This window comes from Callithrix jacchus, chromosome 5 (genome assembly GCF_049354715.1).
Source record: "Callithrix jacchus isolate 240 chromosome 5, calJac240_pri, whole genome shotgun sequence".
NCBI lineage: Eukaryota > Metazoa > Chordata > Mammalia > Primates > Cebidae > Callithrix > Callithrix jacchus.
The window spans coordinates 92,711,717-92,725,787 of NC_133506.1; the positions used below are offsets into that span (position 1 = coordinate 92,711,717).

Below are 14,071 nucleotides of genomic sequence, written 5' to 3' on the forward strand. Positions count from 1 at the left end.
TGACTTTGTGATCCACTCGCCTCGGCCTCCCAAAGTGCTGGGATTACAGGCGTGAGCCACCGTGCCTGGCTCACTTGCCCCTTTATCTCTGAAGGCACTGAAGGTGCCCTGCATAAATCTTGGAGAGCTGAAGGGAGGAGCAAGAGTGGGAGGGGCAGGGAAGAGATTGGCTCACTGCACTGCTTAAAAGGGGCTCGAACCACTTCCTCCCCAGACAGAGGGAGCGAGGCCGGGCACAGCCTTCCTGTGTGGTTTTACCACCCAGAAAGCGTCATGGACCTGGGTGAGTGAGCCTTCTCATGTGAGAAGGAACAGTATCAGGGTCTTGGACACCCAGACTGACCCTGTGGAATGGGGGTGGAGGAGGTGGGTGGAGTGCATAGGGGTGCTTCCTGGAGAAATCAGATTTGATTTGGTGGGCACTAAAAGCTACTTCCAGAGAATGCTACCTGCTGTCCCAGGAGGGGTGCACCTGCCGTTTCAGACCTGGGGAAGTGGGCAGCCTTTGGTGCCAGGGAGGACAACAGAGGGGCCGAAATCATTTCTTTCTAAAATAGCAGGGACGTAAGAGAGAGGCGGGGCTGGGCTTGGTGGTCTGGGCAGAACCTGTTCTCATCATGAGGGTGATAGGTGAATCCCTCTGGGACCTCTGGAAACAGGTTTCAACAGAGAAATTCTCCCTAGAGAGCTTAGGACCTTCTGCTCACTCTCTGATTCCCACCTTTCTCCCCTGCTAAATAGGGATTTGTATCCCTGTCCACCTGGGGTCATGAGGAGATGCCAGTTAATGGTGACTGGGTAGTGAGAGCGGAACGCTGCCATGCAGGTGCACGCTGTGCTCGCTTTCTCTCTGCTACACATCCCACCGGCTTCGCTCTGGCTTTGCTGTTGCGTCTTGCAAGTTAAGGAGCAGGCGGGCACTATGGTGTGAAATGGCAAAGGGTACTCAACTTGGAAAGATCGCAGCCAGACCTTCAACACAGCTCCTGCCCCTGAGCAAACCTCACACACTCCACCCCTGCAGACAACTCTGCTCTTTAGAAAGCCCTTTCTCGAGTTTCACCTCCGTCTTGACTAGAAGGGGTCCAGGAGAAGCACCAAGGGTGTTCTGAGACGTTCATGCAGCTCCAGATACCCGCTTTATAAATCTCAGCTGTGGAGCCAGACGAGCCTGAGGCTAAGAAGGCCAGGTTTCTAGATGGCTTGTCTCGCCAGCAAGCAATGCACCACGGCGGCCTCAAAGCCGCAGGGGTTGGCTTTTAAAAAGTGAAGGTTCCCTGGTGCTGCCCTCACACCCCTCCCCGCCATACCACAGCCTCCTTGACTTCATCTCTTCCTTCCTCACCTGTCCTGAACCCTGGATCTGGACCCAGCAAACAGCTGTGAAAGGGTTAAAGCGGTCACTCCACCCACTGCCTGTGAACTCCTGAAAGACAGCTTCAGGTGCTTTGAGGGTGTGAGCAGAAAATGTTTGTGGAATGAATGAATCTATCATATCAAGAACTCAGTAGAGTTTAGTTTTTGAAAATGTCTTCCAAATGCCTCATTTCCCAGCCAACTTGCCCTTAAATCCCACTCCCCAGTGATCACAATCCCAGAGTGCAGATGTCATCCACAGAAGACCCTGCTCCAGCTTTTCATATTGGCCCCCAGGAAGGAAACCAAGCAGTGCCCAGTGGTGTGCTGCTGAGCATTTGAAAAGCAGCTCCCAGGGGCGGAGCATTGGTCGCTGCCTCCAGGCTGGAGGGAAGGTACTGAATTTGTAGTGCTTGCCAATTTCCATGGTGTAAATTCTCCCACCCTGGCTGATTGATTTCAAGCCATCCACATGACTGATCAGGGAGTTGGGAAGATGTGCACAGTGTCTTGCCCCTAGACTAGGTTTGGGGGTGCTAGACTCCTAGGCTTTGATGCAGGGAGGGAGGGTAATCTCCGGTCCAGGAGGAAGGGATGTTCTTGCTACTTCACTCAACTCAAGAGAGCCCCAACGGTCAAACCCGAAATACTGGTAGGAGAGGAAGCCGCTGAGAGCTTTGCTCAAAAGGGGGCTCTGGCGGTTGATGGGGTGGATGGGTCTGTTGTTCTGCTCTTCATCTGCCCAGCAGGGAGTAAGAGGTAGGTGAGGAGGCAGAGTTTCTGTTACACAAAATGAAAACTCCAAAGCAGGGCTGAGCTGGCCTTTTTCACGGTTTGAATGAGCAGCTCCGAGGCGCCCTCCCCACTTTCGAGCAATGCGACCAAACATCTTTCAGAATTATCAAAAGCAAAGCAAGGAAAAATGAACCCATGAGGGACATGTGTCTCACAGCTCAGACATAAATGGTGGCAGAGGGAGAGGCTGAAGCTAATTCAGGGCCAGTGTCTTGCCTTCCAGAAACCTGGCTGGGGAGCAGAAGGATGCTGCAGCCAGGGTTCACTGTTGGAAAAAATCTCTCCTCTTTGCTTGGGACTGTCAGTCAACTCTCATTATGGAGGGATTCAGGGACGACCAGTCAGGTGAGGAGAGAGACACATAGGTCACAAAGCCACTGCAACAGAGTGAGATACAGCATTGACTGGGGCAAGGGCAAGACAAGAAGGGAATTGTGAACCTGGGTCAGAGAGAGATTTAGGGTGGGTTTTGAAGGGTGTGTAGGAGTTGTCAAACCAAACAAGGAGCCACAGGAGGCCCAGGTTGTGGCAGGAATGGCAAACTCCATTGCCATCAGAGGCCGACAAGGTAAAAGAGGGAAGGGGTGTAAGATGCGGAAAGTGGAGGGGAGTAGAGTGGCCCAGAGGATGCATGCTCCACCTAAAGATATTCAAATCCATTATTTTGGTGTCCTGGGGGCTAAGGCTGCAGGTGTGTAGCTGGTCAGCTGAGACAATAGTAACTGACAAGAAAGAAGCAAGTGGAGGGGAGTGTGGAGAAGCTGGCCATGCCAAGGAAGAAGATGGAGAGGAAGGACGCGGGCAGAGGAGAGCCAATCCTTAAAATGTAGTACCGCATCCCTAAGGAATTTAGACTTTATCCTGAAAGCAATGGGCAACCATCGAAGATTTCTATTTTTCAAGTAGGTGAATTAAAGGATAAATTTGTGTTTTGGAAGGAGTTCTATGGCAGCAAAGTGGCAGCAAAGCCCTGTGTCAGAACAGAAGTGGGGCCAGCTCTGAGGGATGATGGGGATGGAAGCAGTAGTACCTGGGGGCCAGTGACACGTGGGGAGTGAAGATTCCCTTCATGCTCCATGGAGCACCCTAGACACGAAGACTCACGAAATGCAGCCTGATGCAGTAGCGAGAGCCCAAACCTTGCTGTCCCGTTCAAGTCTCAGGTCCCCCTCTTAGTAGCTGTGTGGCCCCAGGCATTTGGTTTAATCTCTCTGGGCCTCTATTTTCTGGAATACAGAGTAAGGATCACCAAGGGTAGTGTACGAGATCCTATGAGGAAGTGATATATAGAAACAGTGGCAGCACAGAAGGATGATTAGGAGTGTGATTTCTTTTTGGATGGTGTATCCTTTCCCATCACGAGGATGTGTCTTTCTCTCTGCTTTCATTGGCTCTACTGCTGGCCATTGTGTGACTCTCAGAAAGTTTCAGTTTCCTCATTGGTAAATGGGGATAATAGTAGCGCCTACCTCAGGGGGCTTTAGAGAGGACGAAATGGTACCATCCGGACAGTTTGGCGCACAGTGACAGCTCAGCGAATATCAATGATCTCATTGGATATGGTCATTGATAACATGGAAACTACAAGATCCATCCGGCTCTCACCCATCCCTGCCTGCTGTCTGAAATGGGATTCCCAGATCTCCAGATCTCTCATCACCTCCCCGCTTCTCCTCTCTCTCCCCTATCCAACAAAGACAAAAGAGAAAAGTGGTGTTGGCAGATGAGGAAGTTCAGAGAGGAAAAAGCTTGGGGTGGCTCTTGGGGCGAGCTGATTGGGCAACTGTGATTTCCTGGGCAGCCTAGAGGACCTAGAAAATTGTGGGAATGGAAGTTCAGGGTTTGGGGGTGGGGGAGAGCCAGCCAACAATTCTCTTCTCCTAGATGAGGAGTCTCTCATGCTGGGGGCTCAGGTTGGAGTCATAGGGAATTTTCATGATGATCATGACTGAAAACTCAAGAACTCAGAAAACACCCAACATCTAGGTCAACCACTCCTTTGCCCCAGAGATTCCCAACTTCACTGGTCTCACCCAAGTTGCTGCCCAAGACCAGTTGCTTTATGACTTTGTAACAGACAGGAATGATCTGACTCATGGCCACTGACCAGGCTCCCTTTTGCCACATGCCAGATTTCCCCTAAGTTTCCCTGTGATCTTTCTTGAAAACCATCTGTTCTGGACCTACAAGCCCCCTGCTCATCCACCACCTCCCACACACCTGGAATTGGAATCACCACCACACATGCCAGCACTCCCCCAGTTCCCCTCCCCTGGGGAGCAGCAGGAGTGGGACAGCACCAAGGAGAAGGGGTCATCAACACAGATCTCACCCATTGTGACTTATCAAAACTTTGAGGTTTCTCATTTCTCCCTGACAGTCAGAGCGGGCTTTCTCTAGAGTAACCGAAAGACATTTACGTGTTTAAAGAAACCTCGAGACTCAACCTCTAGATGAGTCAGTGGAGGGCGGGTGGAGCACTGAACCCTGAAGAGTGTGGTTGGTCGTAAACATGTGGACTGAGACTCAGGAGCTCAGGGGCAACTCAGCAAGAAAGGGGAGTTAGGGGTGCAGCGGGGAGCTCTGTTGCAACAGGATCCAATCCCAGCAGGACGGCAAGTGCCCAGCACAGGCTGGGAACAAGGGGACAGCGGCTGCATGTCCCCAGAACAGAAAATGCAGCTAGGAAGCCTGCTTTGAGCAGACAGTGGAGGACTCAACTGCCAGGCCAAGCATCAGGGGCTTCATCCACAGAGCTGGTGGATGAAGGTGAGGTGGGGATTGGCATCAGAGCTAAACTTTAGGAGGATGTGTCTAGCAGTAGCGTGCAGGATAATTTGCTAAAGGAGGGAGAAATACCTATTTATTTATGCAGTCTGATGCAGTCTCTCCTTCCTGGAAGAACTCCCAAGCCCACAATCCCCGGCTTTACACATTTTCCTGGGAACACATTCACTAACTGCAACCTGGATGCCATGCAGCAAGGCCTCCAGCAGGTGGTGCTGTAGCCAAAGACACAGAAGCACTGGGCTCGCACTGCTTCCCCAGCCTCCGTAGGGCCCCCGGCCTCCAGAAAATGCCTTCAACGGGTTCCCACGCATTCCCTGACCCTCTTGAGCTTTGAGCTGCCACGGGCCTACCTTCACTTGTAACTTGTGGCATCGAATTTACTGACTCTCCAGTGGGCCAGGCCCTAGCTGGAACCCGAGGGTCAGGCTACAGAAAGAGGGCTACCTCCACCCTGACTTGTAGGTAAGCTAAGACATCTATGCAGATTACTCCATCGTATGTCCTCCCTGCTCAGCCTCAGGAAGAAATAAGGTCCTGCTGGGCCCGAGGCTCAGACACAAAACCAAACTGAGCACTTCCAGGCCTTGTGCTAGGCCGAGGTCTCCATCTGCTGCTCAGACCCCAGGATGCCTCCTGACTCCCAGAACACATCCCCTTCCAAAGCTGACCCCATTCCCCCTTCCACCTGCCCCCCAAGCCTAGGCTAGAAAACAAGTTAAAGGAGAAAAAGTGAGTGTGGGCAGGCACTTCAGTGGGCAGACATCAGGGAAGAGCCTCCGTCCCCCACACTGCCACAGGGCAGCTCCCCTGTGTCCTCTCAGGCCACCTTGATGCCCTCTCCCTTGGAAAAAGGACATGCATTCGTCTACTTGTCATTCATGTCTTTATCCGTCTGATATTCATCAGCACGCAATTTGGGGGCATCTCCTCGATTCTAGGCCTGCACAAGATCAAAGGGAAGGGATCTCTGCCCCAAAGGCAGGCCAGGGGTGTGGGCCCAGTGGTCGACAGTCAGTGCTGAATGATGGTCATTTCAGTGAGGGGGTGCTGTGGAGCTGGTGGGGCCCTGAGGCAGTCTCCACCTATGTGGACCAGTCAGGAACCTCATCCCTCCACCCAGCCTGTGGGGTCAGCCCCTTTCCGCAGCCTGCCTCCCTGGCCTGGCCTCACGGGCATGGGGCTGCCCACTCACCTGGGTGCTGGGAAAATGCTCCTGGGCCAGTGGCCACCAGCACCAAAGCAGGGCAGGAAACGTGTGCACCTACCCCACAACCTCACAGCCTTGCTTCCTTGTCCCACATCACGTGGAGTGGGAGGGGGTGCTCAGACCCGCCAGCCAAGTGGTCTTGAGGGGTGGTCTGAGCTAGAGAAGACTTCTGGGCTAGCCGGGCAACAGGCACAGTGGCGCTGCCTGTACTACTCAGGAGGCTCAGGCTGGAGGAGCTCTTGAACCCAGGAGTTCTGGGCTGTCGTGCACTATGCTAGTCAGTGTCTGCACTAAGTTCAGTATCAATATGGTGACCTCCCAGGAAGAGGGGACCACCAGGTTGCCTAAGGAGGGGTGAAAGAACCAGCCGAGGTCGGAAATGGAGCAGGTCAAAACTCCCGTGCTGATCAGTAGTGGGATTGCACCTATGAATAGCCACTGTACTCCAGCCTGGGCAACATAGCAAGACCCCATCTCTTAAAAAAATATATTAAAAAAAAAAGAAAGAAGACTTCCAGGCTCTAAGAAGCAGCCCAGATGGGCCAATACAGGGGATGGGAGGGGCTGCCCTGCATTCTGATTCGGCTTCTTTCCAGGACCTAGGAGTGGAGGAGGACGAGAAGGAGGTGAGGACAGTGATGCCGGGCAGCAGGCCAGGTGTTCAAAGGCACAATCTGGTTCTGATGTTCTCTTTCAGCAAATACAGTGCGTGGAGCTGGGGAGGAGAGTTCCCAACAGTGTCTCCCCTCCACCGCTCTCTCTAATAACAAAGACATGTCCCTGCCAGGCAATAACTTTCTTGCCTTGTCTCCTACAGGGAAACCAATGAAAAGGGTACTGGTGGTGGCTCTCCTTGTCATTTTCCAGGTGAGTTTCCCTGCCAACGAAAGCTCTGTTCCCTTTTCCACACGGCCTCCCAAGCCAGGGGTCTGGTAGAGGAGCTGGGCATTTGCTAGAAGAGACAAGACCCAGACCCAAGTCCACCTGCCATTCATTAAGCTAATGGCTGCCCCCTCGCCATCTGCCCAGTGACCCTGGAGACCCACAGATGTTCTCTGTACTTCCTTTACTCCATTTAGATTAAAACAAGGGGGAAATAATTTACCACCTTCCCCCTCCCACCTCCAATCTCCCTGCTCAGGAGATAGCAACATGAACTCTGCGTTCTTAGAGAAGAGCTGCAAAAAGCAAACGAGGGCATGGGGTTTGTGTGTGTGTGCACGTGCCCACGCGTAAAACTCCATGTGTGAACTGAGAAAATCACCCTGGATCTGGTGATCTTGTTACTCTCCTATCATCCCAAAGTTGTCTCTTTCCAACCTTCAGCTAAACAGAGACCCATCCGGCCTCTGGCGGGGAGGGAAGAGAGGATGGGGCCCAAGGGAAGGCAGGAGGGATAGAGGAGCTCATATTTTATAGCAGGACCGAACTCGGCAGGAACAAAGAGCCTCACTTTACAAAGTTCTGTTTCTCAATCCAGAAACAAGCAGAAAGTGTGCCTCACCAAGTGCCAAAGTTAGAAGAAACTGTAACTCGCAAAGTCAACTTTCCCTGATTTGATTGTTAGAGGTGGGAGCTCAGAGTGGGGATGGGGGAGTCCAGCTGAGGCCAGAGCTGGAGAGGCAGTGCTACAGAATTCGGCTCGTCCCCAGGTCTGGAGGCCAGAGAGGCAGCTTTCCAGAAACTCAGGCCAGAGGCAGGCCCCAGGCTGGGCACTGTTCCCAAAAACCCCATCCCAGAGGCCCTCGGAGCTTGGGCTGCAGCCCACAGCCTGGCCCCCGTCCCCATCACCACTTCCCCCTCTCTCCAGGACTCTGGGGGCTGTATTGCTGGCAGCGGAGGCTGGAAGGTTGGGGAGGGGATGAGGACAGCTGAGACTCATTCTTTCCTTTCACTTGGGGAGGGGGTGCTCAGATGGGGCAGGATGTGGTGGGGCTGTGAGCTGCAGAGGCAGTGAGGCTGGGGGAGGGGGATTATAAAACAGGAACAAGGTTCGAGGGGAGAAGGGAAAGCAGGACTGGATGACAGGGCGTGCACTTCATAGTGGCCGGGAGTGCTGCCCTCCAAGAAGGCCCAGACCCCCCTTGTCCAGGGCCCCTGGTCTAAGGCCTTGGGCCATGACCATGGCTGAAGGGGTCTTCAGAGTCCCCAGGCTGCAGCCACGCCCAGGATAGGGAGGAGGGGCTGCCGCTGATTTTTCATCTCAGGCTAGCCATGGCCAAAGGAAAGGCTCCTGGACATCACTTTGTCCTCACCCTGTTCCCGAGCACGGCAGTGATGAATCCAGAACTTGGATGTGAAAAAGAGATAGAGACAAGATGCCGTGAATCCCTCCAGCACAAACGTGTAGAAACCCATCATTGTTGAGCTGCTGAATCTGGTTCCTGGAGGTAGAACCATGAGCCTTGCGAGGCAGGTCCTCCAGCCCAGCTCCCTGCCCTGCATAAGCCTGTATATTGCTGTGCACAGAGGCGCGGACAGGCATGGACCCGCTCTTTCATTGATAAAATCACAGCAGGCTGCTGAACCTTCACCAGGCCTTGCCGACAGGCTAAAAAAAGCCCCAGCAGCTGAGCCCTGCTGATTTGGATCTGCCGGAAGAGAGAGGCAGAGAGGTGGCGGGGAGGGAGAGAGGCAGAGAGGTTGGGGAAGAGGGTGGGAGCGCAGAGGGAGAGTGGGAGAGGAGAGCTGCGCTTCCTTTCAGGGACACAGCTGCTGAGCAGGCCTCACCCCCACCCCCATGGCCCATCATCCATTCACAGGGTTTCTGGCACTTGGGCTCAAGTTGCCTGAGCTCCTGCTGGGTGCTAAGAGCGCACCCAGGATCGAGAGTTCTCTCCATGTCACCCACCACCCATGATCACAGCAGTTCACCCCAAACCCAAGGCTTGATGGCCTCAAAATGGGAGCATTTGCCATCCTCTCCTCCGACTCCAGGCCCTCCTCAGCCTTGACTCCCACCCCCTGTCATTTTCCCCCTAAAGCTGAGATCTTTTGTAAGCCCCCTGGAAAACCCCACCAAGTTCTAAAGGAAGGTCAAGAAGGAAGACACATGTTCCCACTCTCACGGAGCTTCCAGAGGGCAAAATTAAAGCTCCATGGAGAGGAAAACAGTGCTGGAGCCTGGGCTAGGTACCTCACAGCAACCATGTGAAGCAGATAGGATTCATCTCCATTTCACAGAAGAGAAAACTGTGGCTCGGAGAGAGAGGGGGCGAGAGGGTTTGACCAGCTCAAGACTCATCTGGCCCCAGAGCCAGGCCAATTTCCAGTCCCCCGTCAGCACAAGGAGAGCCTCCAAGACTTTGCAAAATCAGCCACTTGCTACTTCATAGCAGAACTGTAGAATCTCAGGCCCCACTTCAGCCCCTGATTCAGGATAGACATGTTCACAAGATTAACCAGCTGATTCGTATTGGAGTTAACATTTGAGAAGCACTGATTTCGAACCAAAGAATCACCTGGAGACTTTAGGAAAACACAGATTCCTAGGCCCCTCACCTGAGATTCTGGCTCAGAATTCTCAAGTGAGGCCTGAGTTTGCATTCCTAACAAGTTTCCAGGCGATGCTATGATGCTGATGATGCAGACCCTGTGATGAAACCACCGTCCTTCCCACCTGGGCAACATGGCAAAATCCCATCTCTACTAAAAATACGGAAATTAAGGCCGTAGTCCCAGCTACGCAGGAGGCTGAAGTGGGAGGATCACCTGAGCCTGGAGAGGCCAAGGCTGCAGGGAGCCCTGATTGTATCACTGCACTCCAGCCTGGACAACAGAGTGAGACCATGTCAGAAAGAAAGAGAGAGAGAGGAAGGCAGGCAGGCAGGCAGGCAGAAGGGAAGGAAGGAAGGGAGGGAGGAAGGAAGGGAGGAAGGAAGGAAGGAAGGGAGGGAGGGAGGAAGAGAGAGAGAGAGGAAGAGAAGCACGCTCCAGGCTAAATTCCAGCCACAGTCAGAGCCACCCAGCTAAACTGGCCTGTTTTCCCTTGTCTCCTTCCCGAAGGTTTGCATGTGTCAAGATGAGGTCACGGACGATTACATCGGAGACAACACCACAGTGGACTATACTTTGTTTGAGACTTTGTGTTCCAAGAGGGATGTGCGGAACTTCAAAGCCTGGTTCCTCCCTGTCATGTACTCCTTCATTTGTTTCGTGGGCCTACTGGGCAACGGGCTGGTCGTGTTGACCTATATCTATTTCAAGAGGCTCAAGACCATGACCGATACCTACCTGCTCAACCTGGCAGTGGCAGACATCCTTTTCCTCCTGACCCTTCCCTTCTGGGCCTACAGCGCAGCCAAGTCCTGGGCCTTCGGTGTCCACTTGTGCAAGCTCATCTTCGGCATCTACAAGATGAGCTTCTTCAGCGGCATGCTCCTACTTCTTTGCATCAGCATTGACCGCTATGTGGCCATCGTCCAGGCCGTCTCAGCTCACCGCCACCGTGCCCGCGTCCTCCTCATCAGCAAGCTGTCCTGTGTGGGCATCTGGGTCCTGGCCACAGTGCTCTCCATCCCAGAGGTCCTGTACAGTGGCCTCCAGAAGAGCAGCAGTGAGCAAGCGATGCGATGCTCTCTCATCACGGAGCACGTGGAGGCCTTTATCACCATCCAGGTGGCCCAGATGGTGATTGGCTTTCTGGTCCCCCTACTGGCCATGAGCTTCTGTTACCTCGTCATCATCCGCACCCTGCTCCAGGCGCGCAACTTCGAGCGCAACAAGGCCATCAAGGTGATCATCGCCGTGGTGGTGGTCTTCATCATCTTCCAGCTGCCCTACAACGGGGTGGTCCTGGCCCAGACGGTGGCCAACTTCAACATCACCAGCAGTAGCTGTGAGCTCAGCAAGCAGCTCAACATCGCCTACGACATCACCTACAGCCTGGCGTGCGTCCGCTGCTGCGTCAACCCCTTCCTGTATGCCTTCATCGGCGTCAAGTTCCGCAATGACCTCTTCAAGCTCTTCAAGGACTTGGGCTGCCTCAGCCAGGAGCGGCTGCGGCAGTGGTCTTCCTGTCGGCACGCCCGGCGTTCCTCCATGAGCGTGGAGGCCGAGACCACCACCACCTTCTCCCCATAGGTGGCTCTTCCGCCTGGACTAGAGGGAGCTCTCCCAGGGCCCCTGGGGTGGGGGCAGGGAGCAGAGGCATTGACTCAGGACATGACCCAGCCAAAAGCTGCTCAGGGAAAAGCAGCTCTCCTCCCAGAGTGCAAGCCCATGCTCCAGAAGGTAGCTTCATCCCAGCTACCTCAACCAACGCTGAAAAGAGACAGGGCTGATAAGCTAACACCAGCTGGGCAACACTGGGAGACAGAAGCTACTGTTCCCCCCAACCAAAGACTGAAAGTCCAGAAACGGTTCCCACCTACTGGAGTGAAGGGGTCGAGGAGGATGAGTGCGAGGAGTGTGGGAGTGGCCTGGTGAGTCCTCTGAATGAAACTTCCTCCGGCCTCCCGGAGGCTCAAAGGCTCAGGCCCCACTTCCGAAAGCCAGGCTTTGTCTCCCAGACCAGAGATGGTGGGGAGACCTCTTGGATTGGTGAGGAAAAGCAGACATGAACCCGTCAAATGAGCTCTCTGCACCCCTCCCTCTGTGGTTTGCTCCACTGTCCTCCAAGCCAGCAGCAATGGCAGCGGCCATGGCGCCCTGCACGCACACTCAAGCCCTCCCAGGCTCCTGACCGGAGAGTATGGTGCTTCCCACAGACCAGGCCGGCTGCTCCACCTGACCAAAGCCACACTCGGCTCCAGAGTGGGGACGGCATGCGCTCAGGTTGTGGCTCCACTGGGGTGGGAGGAGAGGACAGGGAAAATGGCAGGGCCCGGGAGGGCAACAGTGGCTGCCAAGGCCCACAAGCTTCTTCATTGTTCCTTGTCACAGGGACGGAAAACCTCTCCTGGTGTTCTGCTTTCAATTCCTTAAGAGAACAATATGTTACTCACACAAATAAAGTTTTCCCTTGAGGAAACAACAGCTTTAAAGAAAAGGAAAAGAAAAGTCTTTGGTAAATGGCAAATGAGTGTGTCCTTGTTTTGCAACCCCCATGCCCCACCTGCCCATCCCCTCTCCCCTCCTCCCTACCCTCCCCCAGGCCTCATTTCTTAGAGATGCTCAGAACCACCCGTTGCTGACACAGGACGAAGAGGCTGAAAGGCAGGAGGAGGATAAGGACAGGAGGTCCATCTTGCAAATACTCTTTCAGAGTTCACGGGATAGGCCCCACGCCTGCAGCCAGCACTGAACCGGACATGCTGATCTGACTGCAGCTTTGGGAAGGCCAAGTTGTCCGGGTAACCTCGAAGCCTGGAGATGCTGCAGTTATCGGCTCCTGCACAGTGGCCTGCTCACCTGTCCCAGCTCAGCCCAGAACTAGAGCCCCTGACCTTTTGTCAGCCCTTTGACTCTGAAACCTGGGGTTTAGAGGGAGGGCCTTTCTGTGGGCTCAGAGTGAAATGTTGATCACCATCTGCGGGAGTCTGACCTGCAGACCCTGACTAAACGCAGATGAATGAATGCACTGACTCAGCAACCAGATGAATGAATGCACTGACTCAGCAACCAGATGAATGAATGCACTGACTCAGCAATCAGATGAATGAATGCACTGACTCAGCAATCAGATGAATGAATGCACGGACTCAGCAATCAGATGAATGAATGCACTCTCACACCATTACAGTGTTTCCAGTGGGCTAGCGATGGCCTTGGCTGCTTTCAAAGGGCAAAATGCAACTAGTCAACCCAAACCCTCTGTCTTTTCACACTTTTATTCATAACAGAGGCTCTAAGTCAACACACTTGTGGATAATTAACATGGTTAATTCGTGGTTACACGAATGATAAAAGCTTTAGGTTCCAGGCCCTGAGAAAACACTATTAACAGGTAATTCCCCTTTGATCTCCCACTGAAAGAACCATCCAGAACAAAGTTTACATGAAGAAACTGTTAGATGTGGGGTAAAGAGACTTAACTGGGAGGCTTTTGATCGTCTCTGTGTTCTCCCTAACTTAATGGACTGGCCGGCTGCATTCAGTCTGCCCCAGTAAAACCTTTTGGCCTTCCCTCCAAAAGGTTTGAGACTATCATCTATAACTTTCCATAGATATTTTCTGTAATCTTTTGCTATCCGCCCCAAGTGAATCTCAACATCAGAGTTGGCAGCATGCTGGACCCAGGGTCAAGGACAGGACTCTTTGCTGGCTGCATGAGGGCTGGGACCACCCATCACTCTCTCTGCTGGCATATGTCACAGTCCCTTCCTGTGCTACAACAAAATGCCACCGATAGAGTAATTTATAAACCATAGAAATGTATTTCTCACAGTTTTAGGGGATGGGAAGTCCAAGATCAAGACACCGACAGATCCAGTGTCTGGTACAGGCTCTCTCTGCTTCTGAGAGAGGGCCTCTTTGCTGTGCCCTCTGGATGGAGGGGTCAAACATTGTGTCCGCACATCGTGGAAGAGGGGAAGATCACAGTGAGCCAAACTAGTTCCCTCCTGCTCCTTTATTCGTATAAGGGCATTAAACCCATTCACAAGGATGAAGCCCTCACGACCTTATCACCTCCCAAAGCACCCCCCAACCACTTTTCGTACCATTGCCTTGGGGTTTATGTTTCAACATATGAATGTTGGAGAGACACATACATTCAAACCATAGTGTGGATACCAACTGTGGAGGAGCAGAGAGATAGGAGCAGACACAAGCCCCCACACAAGCCAGGTATCCATGTCACTTCATGCCCTGGTGCCCACCCACAGCCGTGACTTCTGCAAGCCAGAGAGCAGGTCAGTCCAACCTGCAATGCACCGAGAGGTGTGTGAAGGACCCAGAGCTGCGATAGCTCTGGGCTGGGGAAAATTAGAGGGAGGGCTGAGACACTCACGAAATAGGTGATTCCATCAATTTCCCCAAGGG

At 53.4% G+C, this 14,071-nt stretch overlaps 1 protein-coding gene across 1 annotated transcript; it reads left to right on the plus strand.

Annotated features, from left to right (window-relative positions):
• Nucleotides 1–212: 212 nt before the first annotated feature.
• CCR7 (C-C motif chemokine receptor 7) lies at nucleotides 213–12,167 on the plus strand. The gene is made up of 3 exons (XM_002748564.6): nucleotides 213–283; nucleotides 6,966–7,015; nucleotides 10,154–12,167. The coding sequence occupies exons 1-3, from the start codon at nucleotides 274–276 to the stop codon at nucleotides 11,228–11,230; spliced, it is 1,137 nt and encodes a 378-aa protein (XP_002748610.1). The 5' UTR covers nucleotides 213–273; the 3' UTR covers nucleotides 11,231–12,167.
• The last annotated feature ends 1,904 nt before the right edge of the window (nucleotides 12,168–14,071 follow it).

Coding starts and splice junctions, on each gene's coding strand:
- CCR7 (XM_002748564.6), top strand. Junction 7,016..10,153: donor CTCTCCTTGTCATTTTCCAG/GTGAGTTTCCCT, acceptor TCCTTCCCGAAG/GTTTGCATGTGTCAAGATGA.